This window comes from Pygocentrus nattereri, chromosome 23, assembly GCF_015220715.1.
Source record: "Pygocentrus nattereri isolate fPygNat1 chromosome 23, fPygNat1.pri, whole genome shotgun sequence".
NCBI lineage: Eukaryota > Metazoa > Chordata > Actinopteri > Characiformes > Serrasalmidae > Pygocentrus > Pygocentrus nattereri.
The window spans coordinates 22,867,937-22,885,764 of NC_051233.1; the positions used below are offsets into that span (position 1 = coordinate 22,867,937).

Here is a 17,828-nt window from a genome sequence, read left to right on the forward strand (position 1 = left end):
CTGTAGTTGAAAATGGCTCATTGATCATATTTGACTACTCACCCTTTGATGCATGAAGGCCTATGTGCACAAAAAAAAATCTGACTTGCATTCTCTTGTCTGAGAGCTTCATTCAGCATAGATGGACATTGTTTGACCCATTGTGCTTAACTATGGGGTGCTCGTTACCACTGGAATTCCCTGGACCTACCTTATTAAAATGTGAAAGTCCGCAAACAGAGGTGTGATTATCCAGGAATGTAGCTAGACCCTCTCACACTTTTAGCCAATTAACTCTCTGATTCTCTTATTTTCAGCTGATGAGCTAAAGCCGTCGTCTCTGATGAGGAAGAGTCCATCCCTCGAGTCAGTCATCAAGACTCCAGCAGCACTGAGCAGCAGAACTTCTTCATTCTCTTATAACCGAGCTAACAGCAAACTCAAGTAAGGCTCATGTATACTCACATGTTGTGTCTTCAGTTCAGGCCATAAATGTCAAACTCAAAACAAAAAACAAACAAAAAAACAGCTGTGATAGTGCTAATTTCTACTAGTGCTCTTAAGAGGTTTAAGGATGTCAGCACTAAGCTAGCAATGATTCACATTAACATTTCTTTGGCTGTTTTAGATTCAACACGACACTGGGTGCTTTATTTGAAGCTTAAATTTAACACACACACACACACACACACACACACACACACACACACACACACATATATATATATATATATATATATATATATATATATATATATATATATAATATATCTAATATAATTATCTAACATATATTTTACTTTGTAGCACTTGTAAATTGTAAATTGCAATATGATTGGTTGGTTCCACTGTCAGTTCCTCATTATGTTGGTGATTAGTCTGGTACATTAGGCACATTACACACGTTTCAATTCTGAAGTCTTAAGAAATTGGAAAGCTCAATTGACTGTATCTAGAAAAATTCTGATTGGATAATTTTCCTTTGGGCGTTTGAAGAATTGAACCCTTTTGTTTTTAACTAACATTTAACTATAAAAGTTTTACTGTACTTGTAACAAGACTTATCATATTAAACAGTGTTTATATGGTCATTAAAATCCTGGAAAAGTCATGGAAAATAATAAGTGTGATTTGTCATCTCATCTCATTGAAATACTGAAGAGTCTAGATCTGAAAAATGACACAGTGAGACCAGAGACTAATGTAGCTGTGCGCAGACTAGCTGATTTACTGACATTGACTAGCACGAATCCCACTAAGCAAGGGGTGACGTTCAAACGTCAGTATGTTCAAACGTTTTAACAGTCAAACACTGGATAAAGCAAATTAACAAGCCAAACAAAAGCAGCTTTTCAGATGCTTTTCAGCAGTTAGCGTCTGCACTATGAATCACAGTGCAGTCTGCACCGCAGAACAGTACTAAAAGTCTCACTGCATCCTTCTCCTAAAAAATTACCTAAAATGTTACTGACATTGTGGATTCTGATGGGAATGTAATCATTAAGAAACATTGGTACTATAAGGAATGTATTACCTCCCCTCACCATGTAAAACTAAACCTGTCCAAACAGAACTTCGTTCTTTGTTATTGTGAACTAACTGGATTCAGTATCTAATGTAGCTAAGCTTAATACAATGTGAATAATACAGTGTCAGGCTAGTCACTGTGATATGTATGCAGTGCGTGGCTGATACATGATTTGATGAGTTGCTAAACACTTTTTACATAAGAATGTGGGGCAAAAAAGATACATAGGCTGTGAATATATGGAATATTAATGTCATTCCAGTTAAATTGCATTCTGACTTGCTAGTCATGAGTACTTGTGATGTTTCAGTATTAGAAAAATGTAGATGTTTTTCCTCTCAGAGCAATTGAGTTGTCTAGTTAAATTAGACATTTGGATTTGGATGATATTAACATTTCGCATTAATAAAGTAAATGAACTCTTGCTACCTAAATGTATTTTTATGGATTTTTAGCAACCAGTAGTAAAGTGGCCAAAATAAAATTTAAAAACCAAACACAAACTGCTTTGTAAGAGAGACTCTGCACTACACTACATGTTTGGCTTGAAAATTTCAAGGAAAATTAATGGAATTCCAGTCTTAAGTGCATGAACCCTGATTAAATAAAAATGAATTGAACATCACAGACATGTTTTTTGTATTTCAGAGAAGTCATTAGGCCTTCTCTGAATGCCTAGAAGGCCCAGAGGGTTCCCTACTGTTCACATGTAACGTCACACACTTGCTAAAATGGCTAATGGCAAGCTCCACAGCTTTTAAAGGTTCTCACATGATGCACAGCTGCTAAATGGCATTATTCAGCAAGAAAAGGTAAACAGTATAATCATATGAGCTTCTCACATAAAAACACATACCAGCAGCCTTGCATCCAGATCTGTTACAATGATTCCCATGGTATTAAAGTTCGTCAGTAGTTCATTGTAAGTTCAGAAAGCTTCTTTTTGAGCTGATGATTATAAAAGCCACAGTGTTGTTTGTGTCCTACAAAGATCTAAGGGTGATCAAACATTAGCACATTCCACTAACAGAGCTATTATATTCCACTCACTCACTGGCAACTTTATTGTAAACACCTACCTCCAGCTACCCATCTACCTTCCTGATGTACAATGAGAGACTGTAGGCTGTCTGTTTTTGTGTTAGCAGTCCTCTAGACCAGAGGTCACTAATAGGCAGACCACAGTCCAAATCCGGACCCAGACGCTGCCCTATGTGGACCTGGACCTATAACCGATAAACTAAGGAGAATTATTACTGGGTGGTCCTATTTTACTCAGCGTAACTAGTATTTATGGTACTGGTTTAGCGGCCTGGGAGACTCACAGACCAACTGCATGCGTTGTAAAAATCACACGTGACGCTACTCAGCCAATCAGGTCTGTGCATTGCGATGATTATTTCACATGCCGTGCTCTAAAAAGAGAAAACTGACCATAAATATTCTTGAAATATTACTGAATTGTACTGTATTTGATTTGACATTCAGTTGTTGACTGTATAAGATGTTGATATAACTACTAGGCTACTTCAGTAAACAGTATATGGCACTGAAACATGAAGCAAGTTAGACATTATGATGTTCCGAACCTTTGCTTGGGGAAGTTTTCTACGGGGTTTTTCACCACCCCCGCTCCTGGAGATCTATCTTTCTTAAGGTTTCACCACCAACTCAAACCTAACACACCTCATTCAGCCAATCCAGGACTACTGAAGACAGTAGTTAGATGTAACAGGAGTGGTCGATTAGGGTTGGAGATAAAGTCTTCATAAAAATAGATCTCCAATAGCAGGGATTGTGACACAAGTTCATGTCACTGAAGCTTATGAAGCAGCCAGTGAGTGGACCTACAAGGTAGGTGTTTTCTAATGAGATGGACTAAATTAATGAATTAGTGAATTCGTTTTAGAGCTTTGCAGTATTGTTTAGTATTACACAGAGACACTGCTGTTAGCCTAAGAGCAATCTCTAGACTCCAGTGTGTGACTTAAGTGCAATGTCCTTAGTGCTTTTCACTCTTCCCACGAAATTCTACAGACTAGTTTTCTCTCACACATGCACACACACACACACACTGTGATTATCTTTTATTGCGTACTGCCGCTAGTTCACATTTTTAGTCCTACATAAATTACGGTACACATCAGCATGAACAGATTTGCTAACAGAGGAGCTAATTACAGAAAGTCTACAGACACTTTACCTTATGGCCAATTTAGCAGGATATCTACTGAGAACGTCTAGACAAATGAACACAGGTGCAACTTCATAATTCAGATGTGAGCAGCACAGAATAAACCCGTTTGGCTCATATGCTTTCATCTGAAAGCCTGTTGCCACTAGGCAGAAGAAAAAGACTTTTTGGCCTTCGTGTTTCAAGCTGTGATTTATTTAAATGATGATATGATGATTTAGTAAGTCAGAATACTGACGTTGAAAAAATGAACTTGTTGAGAAAGTGTGTTTAACACAATAATAATTTGCAGAAAATAAGACATAATTTTGAGATGTCAGCAATTCAGCAAAATGTTTCCAAACCTTCACTTTCAGCTAGTGGGTGAAGCATTTTGTACCATGTGCTATGGTAAAATCCCTGTTTAATTTCACTGAACACACTCTTTTGTCCAAAACTCAGCTACATACACGCCCAGTGCGTCAAAGGATAGCTGTGACATTTTAGCCTCAGTGCACACATAAACCACAATGTGCAGGAATAATGAAGTATGGAGTAGCTTTAGTAAAGCAGGGAGTGCTGAGCCTCAGTGCACACTTTTAATAACTGTTTGGAAAAGAATACTATCAAATCATTATTGATCCAAAACCTGCTGTTTAAAATCTACCCAAACTATCAGGAAACCACTGTTTAAAACATCATTTTCTCTAACACTATTTGGTTTTAAGTTTCTTAATGTAAGATGGAAGGCACTCATAAATGTTTTTTTTTCACTAAACATGAATAAATATTTGAAAAACTGTCTTTACTCTAATGTTAACAGAAGTATAAGACACAGCTAGCGGAGCATAAAATACCAGAATTATGATTTCTTTATTTACATTTTTAAATTTTGCACACATGTGCACTGTGTTATTTCTGCTTTTTGTGTATGAAAGAGGTTAGAACGGAATAGCGGCAAGTTTGTAGAAGTTATGTTGTGGCTATGCATTTCTCCTGTAGGGTAGCAGAGTATTTGCTTGAGCAGTTAAACAGTGTTTGTTTGAGCAGTTTAAGCACATCACTTTTCAGTAGTCATCTTAAAGGGGCATTCCAGCCTGAAACTCGCTTTTAATATGTTCTTACAAAATGCCTGATCTTTCTTGAATAATGAATAACACATTAAGAAAAAGAGAAAGGAAGAGAAACTTACCAGAATTAAAACAAAAAGGATGCACATAATGTGCGTGATTACCTGAACTTACAAATATCTGACCTCATCTTGTGTTTAAAGCTAAACTGTGTGTGTAAGTGGATTTGGAGACTTTTTTCCAAAACCGCAGAAGAATATTTTCTAAGTCTGTTGTACGTCATACCTCCTCCTTTCATCAGTATAATGTTTACATGTGAGACATAAACACTGAGCCAGACCTTTTTTGAGACTGTGCTTGTGACAGTAATACTTAAATATGCATATTGTGGTCCAAAAAGTTCAAATGTGATGACTACGACTTTAAAATGACTATTTCAGGCTTTACAGGGTGATAAAAACAGATTTCTTACATGGTGCAGAAAGTAACATTCCCCATTGTTAACTTAGCACTGATATTACATTGAAAACCCCATAGACATGCCAGTGGCACATTTCTTGTTTAAACAGGTGAAAAAGCATAGTACATTGCCCTTCTTCCAGATTAGTTGTGTGATTTGTTATGGTGGTTCTTAACACAGTATAAGATTATTAAAATAACACATTTTAACGTTGACAGTAATGTTGTAAACTCGTATTTGTTCATATCAAAACAGGAGGTGGTGACATTGGTCAACTGATTAACATTATTGTGACGTAGATTTAAACTCCAGTTTTGATCTAAGTCATGTCTGCCTATTACAGAGTAGAACCAGAGGGGGGCGCTGCAGTGGCCGAAGTGACCACAATAATGATAATGTTTTGACAGTGTAAAAGTGTTATTTATTATTACGAAGCAACAAACCTCTGACAAAAATCAGCTAGAGTGCAAGTACTCTTTAAGTATTCAAGTGAATTCAAAGACCAAGAAATCGTATCGATATCAGAAAAGTGCAATTGTGCCACCTTTTACTGTAAGTAACAAACATTTTTAAATGCATTTATGTATCTAGGTTATGCACACTAAGTCATACTTGTACTTCCTGCAAGCTGTCATAAATTCCGTCTCATAAATTCAAATAAACATCCCTTGAGCACACATATGCTCGGACAAGTACAGATGCAGTGTGAGTGACCGCATGTATGTGTGTGCGTGTTTGTCCCCTGGTGTTAGTGTGGAAAGAACAGACCCTCTGGCTGCTCTGGCGCGGGAGTATGGAGGATCTAAGCGGAACGCTCTACTGAAGTGGTGCCAGAAGAAAACAGAATGCTATCCGGTAAGGAGCACAGGCCCTGACCTTTCATCCACTCACATCACCCTGATCCCCCTCTCTCTCTCTCTCTCTCTCTCTCTCTCTCTCTCTGCTATCAATTATCTATTTTTTTCCTCACAAGAATTCCTTGCAGACACATTCATTCATCCCATTGTTTAACTTTTCTTACCTAATATGTGTAATTCCAGTACATTTGGCTTTGTGCCCTTTAAATCATTAAAGGAGTACCACAGTGTATTGCAGAATACTGCTATTCTGTGTATCAGTATCAGACAGTGAGGACAGACAGTTAATTCTACACTTTTTCCTGTACTTAGAGAATAGTTTAAAAAGTCTATCTCAAAACCTACTTATAATAGAAGCCAATGCAGTTGCTGATGCAAGAGATTAAGTTGTAAAACTTTGTTGTAGTCTTTTAAAATCTCCCCCCAGAATTGTTGAGCTATGTCTATGTTGGCCTTAGTAAAATGCATCATCACATGGAGCTGGAGCTTTCTGTGTGCTCCTGTGTTTTCTGTCACTGTATAAAAGAAGCACAGTGCTGCTTTTATTGTTGAATGCGCTGCGATAGTTTTTGAGAGAGGCCTTAATATTGATTTGTTTTATCAAAGTGACAATACAAAGACATGGTATGGATTGTATATGTTTGTTTTGTCAAAATGGTAAACGTGAAAAAATAAAAATGGACTTTATTCATGTTCATATATTATATTTAATGCAATGACAGACAGCTTAAAGAAATCATGCTTGTTTGCCATGGCAGTAAAGACTTTAACAGCAGGCTTATTACTCAGTAATTACTTTGTAACTGCTTTGAAACTAATATGTATGTCCTGAAGTTTTGATAGTGAAGTGTGGGCCTTGCAGTTTAGGGAATGAATATAAAATACATTTTGATTAGTAATCAGAAGTGGCCATGACGGTAAGTCTTAATATGCTTGTACAGTCTTTCTGTACCAAACCAACCTGTCCTGTTCCTTTGGTTTAACTGAGCAATATGTGGATTCTATGTTTGTTCCTTCTAAAAAATGCAGACTTAATTTTGATTTAAGAGCACTTGTGTAATAACAGATTTTGACCTGTGAAGCCAGCCACTTCATTATGCCTATTTATTATGCATGGATATAAATGTCTAGATTATTTTTCAGTGATGCATGCCACTGGTCTTGAATGCTACTGTTTTGACAATTTGACTTGTCATGCTTGCCACAAGAAGCCTAACTAACCTGCTAAATAGCAAACTCGCATAGCTGTCAAGTGTCACATTTTAGTTAAAAACAGTGCTGGCTCTGCGTAATAAGCAACATAAGCAGCTACTTTGAGCTCCATGGCTGTCAGTTATTACTGCACCATTATGCTGTTGTAAGATATTTGAGTGATGGAACAATACAACAGTCAATCATGTCCCAAAAAAGACTGTATGCATCTGAAGCCAAAAAAGAGAAGATGAGGAGAAAAAATCTTTAAGATAATGAGTTATTATGTTGTATTGTGGTGTTAATGTTATGCTATGTTTTTGGCTTGTAGAAGTATTTAATCAGAGTTCAGCTGCATGTTTGCAGCACATGTCCCAGCATTGTTTCCAAAACAGCCCTATCAAATTAAAGCCGAGTGTTGATTTTATGCACTAGAATTTAAACAGACTGCTGAAATATATGCTAAGCCAAATAACTAGAGGCTAGACGGCCCTCTTATACAACAAAAAAATCTCCTGAATGGAGCGCTTCATTTGATTGCATTGACAAGTTAAAACTAGGGGAAATGAGTTTTACAGAGTTGTGTTGTAAAGATCAGTAAATCAGGGCTGTTTTATATTTAAATGCAGTGTAAAACAGTAAATGTGAAGGTATCAAGACATCACAGTAAGAAATGACTGTCAAGCAAACAGGCTTGTAGGCCAAATAAGATCTACTAGTACAAAGACTAATTGTACTAATTAGACAAAACACAGATATTATGAAAGAAAGAACATAATAAACACAGAATGACTGAAAATGATCGTTCTTAACATTGTCTGGATAATTCTTAATGGCTTGAACAGTGTAGGAGAAAGCTGACTGTTGAATTAAACATCTCTGACTAAGAGTCATAATAGATAGATTTTTCTGTGCCCTCCTGTTTATTTCAATTTAGAAGCACCAGTTCTCTTTGGCAGAAAGCTTAATGGAGAACCCTGAATATAAAACAAATGCTCTTCAGAGAAGAAATGACCAGATAATGATGCCACACAAATTATCTCTCTATTCTCGGAGCAAAATAATTAACATAAGAAATTGCATAAAATTGTGAGCAAGAAGGACATAGTGTATCCATGTGTTTACTTGTGAGTGAATGTACTTTCTGCTTTGTGGATGTAAAGTGCTTTTTTACAAAAGCTAGAAGTTCCATTTTTTAAGCAAAGCCATTTCTTTTACTGTTAAGGATAGGGTTATATTTAGGGTTAGGCTTTATTGTATTACTCATAGATGTTTACATATATAATACATATGACATATTTATGACCTCATGTCCTGTATGTATGTATGCACGCACATGTGAGCACTGTGGCCTGTAGTTGAGCGCATGTCTCAAACAGTCTGTGCATGCGTAGGCGTGTGTTAGCGGTAGTTCCCATGTCTCTCCATGTGCTAACAGCCTCTGTGCGGCCCATTAAGGCCTGAGGGGATTAGGGCTGAAGCCCTGCCATGCTCATATGTGAGAGCTAAAGTGGTTAGTGCCTCTATTAACCTCCCCTGGTACACAAAACACAACAGAGAACGGTCACTTTCATTCCTTCCTGCTTCTGCTTGGCATTTTAAATTACATTTGAAGGCTACTTTGATGAAAAAAATAATAGTTTTCCTCCTACTCTTCCGCCACGATGTGTTAGGTGTCTGAAGTTTGCTGCTTGGGTTTGCACTAAAGCTACGAGGCTAATGTAGCTAACAAGTAAAGGAAGCGTTTAAGCCGATTAGCACTGTGGAAACTGCATCTTTAAACAATCCCACAGTGTTAAACATTCTAAAACAGACTTGTGTACAGGGAAGCAGGAAGGTGTTTTGCATTGGCGGTGCTACAGTTTTAAGTAGCATATACAAACATATTCAAATGTTTGGTCAAAGACATATTTTATTTGATTTTCTAAGTAAAATAAGTTAACGCATTTTCTATAGGGAACAGTCTTAAATTTGACATTTTTCTGCACATTTTGATGCCCAGTTTCTATTTATTTCCATGCTGGAAAAATGTTTGACTTTTTGACTTTTGCACAAGACACAATTTATGCTTTATGTTTTCCCCAATATGTCAAATTCAGCTAATAAAAAAATGTGCATTAAAATGTGCAAAAGTATGTTTTCTGTATAGGATGTTTTAATTACATTTTTTCATGACATGTCATGCACATTTTTTAATTACATTTTTTATTTGTATCAAAACAGAGTCACAATATATGCTGTAAGGAGAGATTTTATAAGTGAAAAGGAGTTAAAGGAGAATTCCACAAACTTTTCAGAAATGTTCTGCATAATTCAGTCAACAAGATGGAAATAAAGTCATTTGAGTTGTTTCATGTGAAATTATTTGTTTTAAAGAAACTTATCAACTGTTATTTCTTTTCAGTGGTGGTGATAGGAACCAGGGGTCACAATGTCTACAACTATTTTATTTACTATCAAAAACCACCAGTAAACCTCCACATATTCTGAGTTATTATATGTTAATGATAGCAAATAGTTTTGGGGACTGTTTTGCCTCACATTGCCCTGCATGTGCCTCTCTGTTCTGAAAGGGTTTTTAAAAATATGTGTTTTAGGCCAAACATGTATCTCAAAATATCATTACTCAATAAAAGTAAAGTCATTTTTAGAAGCATTAAATGCTTTGGATGTCTGGCTTTGATCACCACCACTGTGAACTATTCTGGCTTGGTAAGTGTCTCTAGAACGGAGCATTTTTACTCTAAACCACTCTGAATTACTTTGCTTGCATCTTTTTTGTTTGCTTTGTTTGCATCATTTTTATCATGATGAAATTTAACACATTCTATACAGGACAAAACTTAAATATGACATTTTAATGCAGATTTTATTACAGAATTGTTATTTATTTGCTGAGTTTAACATATTGGGGAAAAATATATAAAATGTGCCATAAATTTTGAGCAGGTCAGTACATTAAGTTCAGCAAATAAACTGACTGTGCATTAAAGTGAGCAGAATGTGTTATCTATAGAGAATATACACTTTTGAGTGTCAATAAAACATGAAAAAATCAGTAAAATATGTAACTTGACAAATACAGCACATTCTAATTTCTGTGCTCTCGCTTCTTCTAGATATACTTTATGCAAATGAGCTGAATAAGTCAAATCTACTATACAAGCTACAACCTGAAAATTCAACACTTGAATGCATATCAGACGAGCACTATTATGGTTGAAAAAAAAAACAAACCCAAAACCTAGGACATTATTACGTCAGTTGCTTTTTTGTTAGTTTAGAAAACAGTATCAGGCCCCTCTGGAGCTGAAATCTATCTTAAAACTCAATTATAAACTTGTATAAAGCTTGTCTTTTAGCAACAGCAACCCAAAGCCTTAGTTGGCCAGGGCAGCAATTTGCCTTGTAATGAAAATGCACCACTAATTCAAACATTGCATAATTGTGTAACTGAAACATTAAATGAAAAAAAATCTTAACCCAAGCAAACATATTAGTATTTTATATTATATTTAGCAGTTGCAAATGACAATCCTGAAATCTGGGCATGGCACAGCCCCTTTCAGCACCCGTACTTCCCATGTCCGTGCTTACTTCTGGCACTATATAGTATACTGTTATCTATTAATATGGATAAAATATCACTCGTTGCCTTTTATTATAATTTGCTGTCTTGAATGCTGAATGGGCCATTCACAGGAATAGTGTAGTTTTTATGAATTTGTGGTTTGGAGGGTGGAAATCTGTGTGAAAGAGTTCCCGATTATTCAGCCAACCCACAGATAATAAAAACAATATTGAGTTTGTATTGGCCAGTCAGAACTAAGATATTGTTGGTTTCATTGTCAGATTTCTTATAACATTGTCAGATTTCAATAACTGTGAAATTGTTGGCAACAAAACAGTTAATGTGTAAAATACTGTTAGCAACCACAAAATTCACCTTCCATTTATTTTGCATCTGAAATTGATGGAACACATTTATTTCTGTGGGCTGGTGTAACTGCTGTGAGAGCTAAAGAGCTGTATCGCAAGTGGCAGCCATCGGGGTCCAAGCACTTTGCATCTAATGGAGTCTATAGAACATATTAATAAGATTTAAGATGCTCTTTATTTATAACAGATGCAGGCTTTCAAAGTTAGATTTAATACACACTGATATCCTTGCTATAATTAACAACAATATTTTAATAAACACATTTTTAAAACTATAATATTTGGATATGACTTGCATTTGTGTAGTTGTTGATGTCAATTAACAAATTAATTCTACATCAGTTACCCCTGTGTTTTAGTCTACCAGAGTATACCAAAGCTTACCAGAAATTAATGTTAAATCGCTATAATTGGCTTAGGAACAATGCTACTGGACTCAGCTACAGGTCACCTTTTCACTGGTCATGTGTTTTTATGTGTGAATATGTAGGATAGCTAAAAACAGTACTAGCACCCATCCTGGCCTTTTTGTCCAAATATTTGCCCATTATTATAGGAAACAGTATGTCATACAGGTCAGAAACCACAATATTCAAGCCTATTTTAGATTACTTAACAACTACATGCTGCTTAAGGTGAGCGTGTAATTATTAAGGAATGCAGTTTGCCCACTGGTAACTGGTGTCTTACATGCTAGCTGCATAAGCCTTGCAGATCTATTGTAGAATTATAGAATCAAATGTGGTCAACCAGGCAGGACCTGCTTGGTGTCTGAGGTTTGCTTCTATAATTCTGCAATTCTATAATTCTGCAACTGTGTAAAGCTAAATTCTCACACGACCCAGAATACACTGCCTTTGAAGATCACATTGGAGGCTAAAAATAACTTCCTTTCTTTGTGCACTCTGGCCAGTGAAATGTTGAATCATCCATTGCCCTGTCAGCTGCGGAGATTCTATTCTTTCATAATGCTGAATCACTACCATTTAGTGGACACATCAGATGCCTCCACAAGGCAAATGTTTGATTAACGTCTGCTGATGCTTGTATGCTACGTCATGCCTGAAACCAACATTTGTATTTTCCCAACATGATGAGATTTCACAATTCAGGCCCTGCATTTCTAAAACATCCTAAAAATAGGAACTTGTGCTGGTCTAGGATCAGGGTTCCTTTGTGCTTCCCAAATCATTGTCACTAAGGTAACCAGCAGACTATGACTGTTAGAGCTAGGTCTTAATTTCTGGCCATAAAGTCAGTTTCTGGCCCTTCGCCAGTGCCTCAACACTTGAGGGCTTTGTCCGTTGGCAATGCAGGACACGCAATCAGTTTGGATTTTAGATAAATTTCAAATAAATTTTGTTCAAACAGGCTGTTCTTATAAACGGGACAGTGAAGGTGGAGCAGTTTGGAGATAAAGCCAGAGAGGCCAGGTTGAGATGGTTTGGACATGTGTTGAGGAGGAATAGTGGATATATTGGTCAAAGACTGTTGGAGATGGAGCTGCCAGGTAGAAGGAGAAGAGGTAGACCCCAGAGAAGGTATATGGATGTAGTGAAGGTGGACATGGAGATGGCTGGTGTAAAAGTAGAGGAGGCAGTGGATAGGGCAAGATGGAGGCAGATGATCCGCTGTGGTGACCCCTAAAGGGAGCAGCTGAAAGAAGAAGAGGAGTCTGTTCTTATAAACATATAAAGGTCAGAATAGTTCAGTGTATGTTGGCTGGCTATACTGACCAAAAAAAAAAGAAAAGATCCATATCCAACCGAAAGCAAATCTGCATTAGCCTTCTACAGTTGCGATTCAGTGCTGTCTTATCATGAATACTGACAGTGTCAGACTTTCTGCCATTCGGCATTTCATTTAATGTTATCTTTATGTTAGTTTTGGATTGTACAGAATAGGGAACCTATGTTTTTTTCTGATAAAACATTATAGGCATGTCCTTATTATATACAGACAGTGGAACAGTTCATTTACCTGATTCAAGCCATGTATGTAATAAAACTGTGAGACGAATCAAAATAAGAATTTTTCAGATTGCCGACTGTGTGTTTGGAGCAAAATCTGCTGATTCAGTTTTTTTTGCATCTCAAGATATTATCATAAAACTTGAGCTGTGATATGATGCTACTGTGATTTTTAAAGATTTGCCTATTCTAGGTATAGTAATGTATTATCTTTTTCTTTTGACTGCAAATAATGCCTGCTAAAGCACCTTTCCTCTGTGTTACATTTGATTCAGCCTTCTTTATTGAAGCGAAACAGGATTGTGAAATGCTATATCCAATGCACTTAAATTTTTAATAAAAATATTAATAATAAAATAATAAAATATTTGTGCCTCAGGCAGTGAGTCGTGCTCCCTTAGCTAGCTGGACCTTTTTATTTTATGTTTATTTATAAACATTCACCTCTTTCGCACCCTGCCCATAGCATTGTTGTTGTGAAACTGCCACACATTGCCCCCTTCCTCTCACCTCTGAAGGGTAAACAGCCACTGCTTGCAGAGCTGGAATGCAGTAAGAGGCTTAAACTTGTAGTTGGTAGTTTGAGTTTGAGTCTATTATACACTTGTGCATTTTTTCCATTGGAGGCATGGTGGGAAACTAAAAGCCACACTCAAGAGTCGGATTCTTTCTCAGCTTCTGCAAGAGATGCTGATACGGCCGAGTTATTTTTAGTGAAAAAGCAATGGTGTAATTCGACATGGTTTACAGTAAAGATTGAGAAGGCTTACTAGACCTGCAGCAGGGCGGCAAGTGAAGTATTGACAATGCATGTGATAGTGAGTGAGTATGTGTGTGTGGGCTGCTTCCTGTGAAGTCATATAACACCTTTGCAAATGCAGAACAGAAAGGACCAAATCACATTAACCTTGTTAAGTGCAGCAGCCCTGGAGTCTAGCTCATAATTCACTTTAATCTTCTTTAACTTAATATGGGCTTTTCTCAGAATTTGTGGTGTGATCAGTCTTTTGCTGAAACATGTCCAGGGGTTAAATCGGTACTTAGAAGGTCAAGGGGGCGCTGCTTTCATCGGCACAAACAATGTGGAAGCAGTATTGTTAAATTAATGAGTTCTTATATAGAGAATGGAGCTGATATGATGGGGTTGTGATTAACAATAGTTTTTCAGTGTTTGGTTTAGTCTTAATTTAACTATAACTAACCTCCAACCTATTGTCTCTTTAAGGCAGATTTAATCTGCGATTTAATCTACTGTATCCTTAATAACATGATTTCTCAAAGCTGTCATTGAATTTAATTGATGATGCAAAGGTTTGTATAGTTTATTTGCATTTCTGTCAAAAACTACCTTTTCTAACAAACAAATGCATGACAAAGAATGTAAGTCAGACAGCAGTTACGCTTTATTGTTACTCTGATTAAACAAATGAATGTGAACTGTGCTTTAAATGAGCCTATGTGCTCACTTGGGAAAAAATACAGAATAACCAACAATTTAAAAAGCCTCATGCATCTATTATGTAGTGATAGAGAGCATGGTAGCACCCAGGAAACTCAGCACGCTAACAGAGTTCACTTTGGCCAACGCTAACTCTTGTTCTAATTCCTCTGGTGGCAGAGTTAAACAAGCTTAAAGAGCCATCACCAAATTTTCAATAGAGATTGCTGGCAAGACATGCAGTTCAATAGGATTAATCCCTGAAAGAACAGATTTACAGCTTAATTTGCAAATACTTTTGACTGGGGAATTCATGAAAGTGTTTTATTAAAGTGTGTTTTATATAAACCTTTACTGACAGAATTCAGCAGCTTCCTATTAGCTTCTGTTGTGTGTATTACATCAGTAGATTGTTCTTTTCTAAGTATGGGAAATGATTGGGGTAATTGATCATATGCTGCAGATGCAGCACATAGAGAGTAAGTTGAAATACACGGGAAGATTCTTTTAATGACACCATGAAAGGCACCAACACAAGGAGGGTTTAGTTTTGTCTGGGGAATGGTTGTGGCCACAGGACAGACCTTCTCACTTTTACACACACACACACACATACACACACACACACACACACACGCACGCACACATGCACGCACGCACACACACACACCAGGAACTTAATCTGAGGTGAGGAAAAGGTCAGAGCAGTCACCCATGGCTTTGTCACTAGGGTCATCAGTTCTGAGAGAAAAGCACAGAGGGAGCTAATTACCATAATGTACAGAGGCAAACAGCACAGCAACTCGTACATCACCTTGTGGGTTTATGAAGAAGCACTGTGACAGGTAAAGGACTGTGCAAAAGTTAGAGACCACCCTTCATTTATGACATTTCCTGTCTAATCAGTCATTCAGTACATCAGTAAATTATACAGTGATTTCTCTGAGTGGATTAAATATAAAATAATCCACTTGCGTAAAGAAGAGGAAAGTCGAAAGCAAAATAAGTGGAAGGAGTTTCAAAAAATGGACTTCAAAGATGATTAACAGAAGAGAAAATGGTACTCCGAACAACTGTGTATAGACCTGGTAGACCATCAAAACTCACCATCAGATTAACAGTACTTCATGCTTTCACCTTTCAGAGAAAAATCAAGCTTCACTGTTGCTTCAAATCCTAAAACAATACACAGGTGTTTCTGACCATCCTCCCACTGTGAGAAGACAACTCAACACTATGAGTCTGAAAGGATGTGTATCTGTCAAGAAGCCCTTATGCACCTTTTTACTGCAAAACCAAATGGACTAAAAGCAAATTTATAAAACAAGCAAAGAAACTGCTAGTGTCTGTAGACCAATGGATTGACCACCTCAGAGTCCAGACCTCAACATCACTCAATGCATTTGGGACTATTTGGACTGTGAGAAGTAGAAAATGCAACCAGCTTCTAAGACTGAACCTGTGGAAGGAGGTGAAAAATATCCCTGCAGATTCCTTTTAAAAACCGAAGGCTTAAATTTTTTAAATTAAATTATTTGGGGCATCCCAGCGGTCATCCCAGCGGTCATCCCAGCGGTCATCGGGCGGAAGGCAGGATACACCCTGGACAGGTTGCCAGTCCATCGCAGGGCAGACAGACAGACATACATAATCACACACACACTCACACCTAGTGGCAATGTAGCAGGTCCAGTTGGCCTAACTGCATGTCTTTGGACTGTAGAAGGAAACTGGAGAACCCGGTGGAAACCCACACAGACACAGGGAGAACATGCAAACTCCATAATAGATTAGTCTATTATAACAGATTAATTTTAAGATTTATCTTTCCAGATTATATTTACAGATTTAGATTTATCAGTTTATCTTCACCTCTGTTCATCTTTCTGGTTACATCTAACATTTCTTCTAACAGTTATTTTCAAGTTGTAAATTTGCACAGGTCTCACATCCTAACAATCATATGTAACCATTTATTTGCAACCAAAATGGTTTGGTATTATTGAAAACAGTGATGTCAAACCTTTGAAAGACACAAGCCTCATTTTATGAACGAGAACTCACTCTCGTTCGACACGCATACACACACAAACACATATGCAAACCTCTCTGCTCTGAGGATCTAACATCTAACATTAGCGAATGCTAATTCACAGTCAAATCACTTTCCTTTTTCGTGTGTTCTCTCTCTTGTCTCTCTCTTTCTCTCTCTCTCTCTCTTTCTCTCTCTCCATAGTTTGGAAGGTAGACAGCTAGCAGTGCATGTACTGTAGCAGAAACCTTTAATAACGGTCTGAGATTAAATTCAGCATCACTATATTCGCCCCTCATTTCCTTAGGGATAAACCTCACCAGGAGTGGCTTTATCAATAAACAATATGGATATTGACTGGGCTGTCTTACACACACACATATAACTAGCCCCCACTCATCATCAACCCAGTTCAAATGAGGTGTCAGAAAGCTGGTTGCTTTATTGTCCTCATCTGTCTTTTTGGAGCCACCATCCCCAGGGCCCGAGGCTTTGCTCTGAGAGAGAGGGAAAAAGAGAGAGAGCGAGACAGCACATGCCAAACTAGGGTCATCTTAGTTTAAGTGGGTTAGTTGCAGCTACACTCTAAGCTAACCCATAGTCAAATCCCAGGCTAATTCAAAGTAAATGACATGGTGAATGTTTTTTAGTCGAACCAAAAGGGCATGATTTCAAACTAAAAGTCAGCTACATCCTCCATTCTTCCCAGAATTTTAATAAACACAGTACCGTGCAGAAGATCGGCCATTAGTTACAAGTGGTTCATTTTTCAGTGTCAGAAAAAAAGCAGAAAACATATATTTTATGGTATTTTACACAGAAGCCTCCAACACTGTGTAATTAAGTATTGTGCCTTTATTACAGCTTCCATTCTTTTCCAGAGACTTGCTTTCAGTTTTTCAAAGAAATCTGCAGGGATATTTTTCTACACCTCCAAAGTTCAATCTTTGTTGGTTACATTTTCTGCTTCTCACAATACAAGAAAAATCCCAATTACAAATTTAGCCTCATCAGGCCATGAAGCCTTCTTCCACATCTCAAGTGTTCGGTTTCAGTTTTCTACTGCTATTTTTTTTTGTCTGTTTATTTATTTATTTATTTTCATTTTCTCATTAACATCACAGCTACACATCCTTTCAGACTCATTGTGTTGAGATGTCTTCTAACAGTGGAAGGATGAACAGAAACAGC

At 37.2% G+C, this 17,828-nt stretch overlaps 1 protein-coding gene across 7 annotated transcripts in view; it reads left to right on the forward strand.

The window, feature by feature from the left end:
* The window catches only part of specc1 (sperm antigen with calponin homology and coiled-coil domains 1), a 168,131-nt gene that overhangs the window by 106,911 nt on the left and 43,392 nt on the right, over window positions 1–17,828 (forward strand). For all 7 annotated transcript variants that reach the window (XM_017698959.2, XM_037533264.1, XM_017698968.2 and 4 more), the window contains 2 exons: window positions 297–423; window positions 5,963–6,065. In XM_017698959.2, the coding sequence (XP_017554448.2) occupies window positions 297–423; window positions 5,963–6,065 (230 nt within the window). The remainder of the gene's footprint in view (window positions 1–296; window positions 424–5,962; window positions 6,066–17,828) is intronic.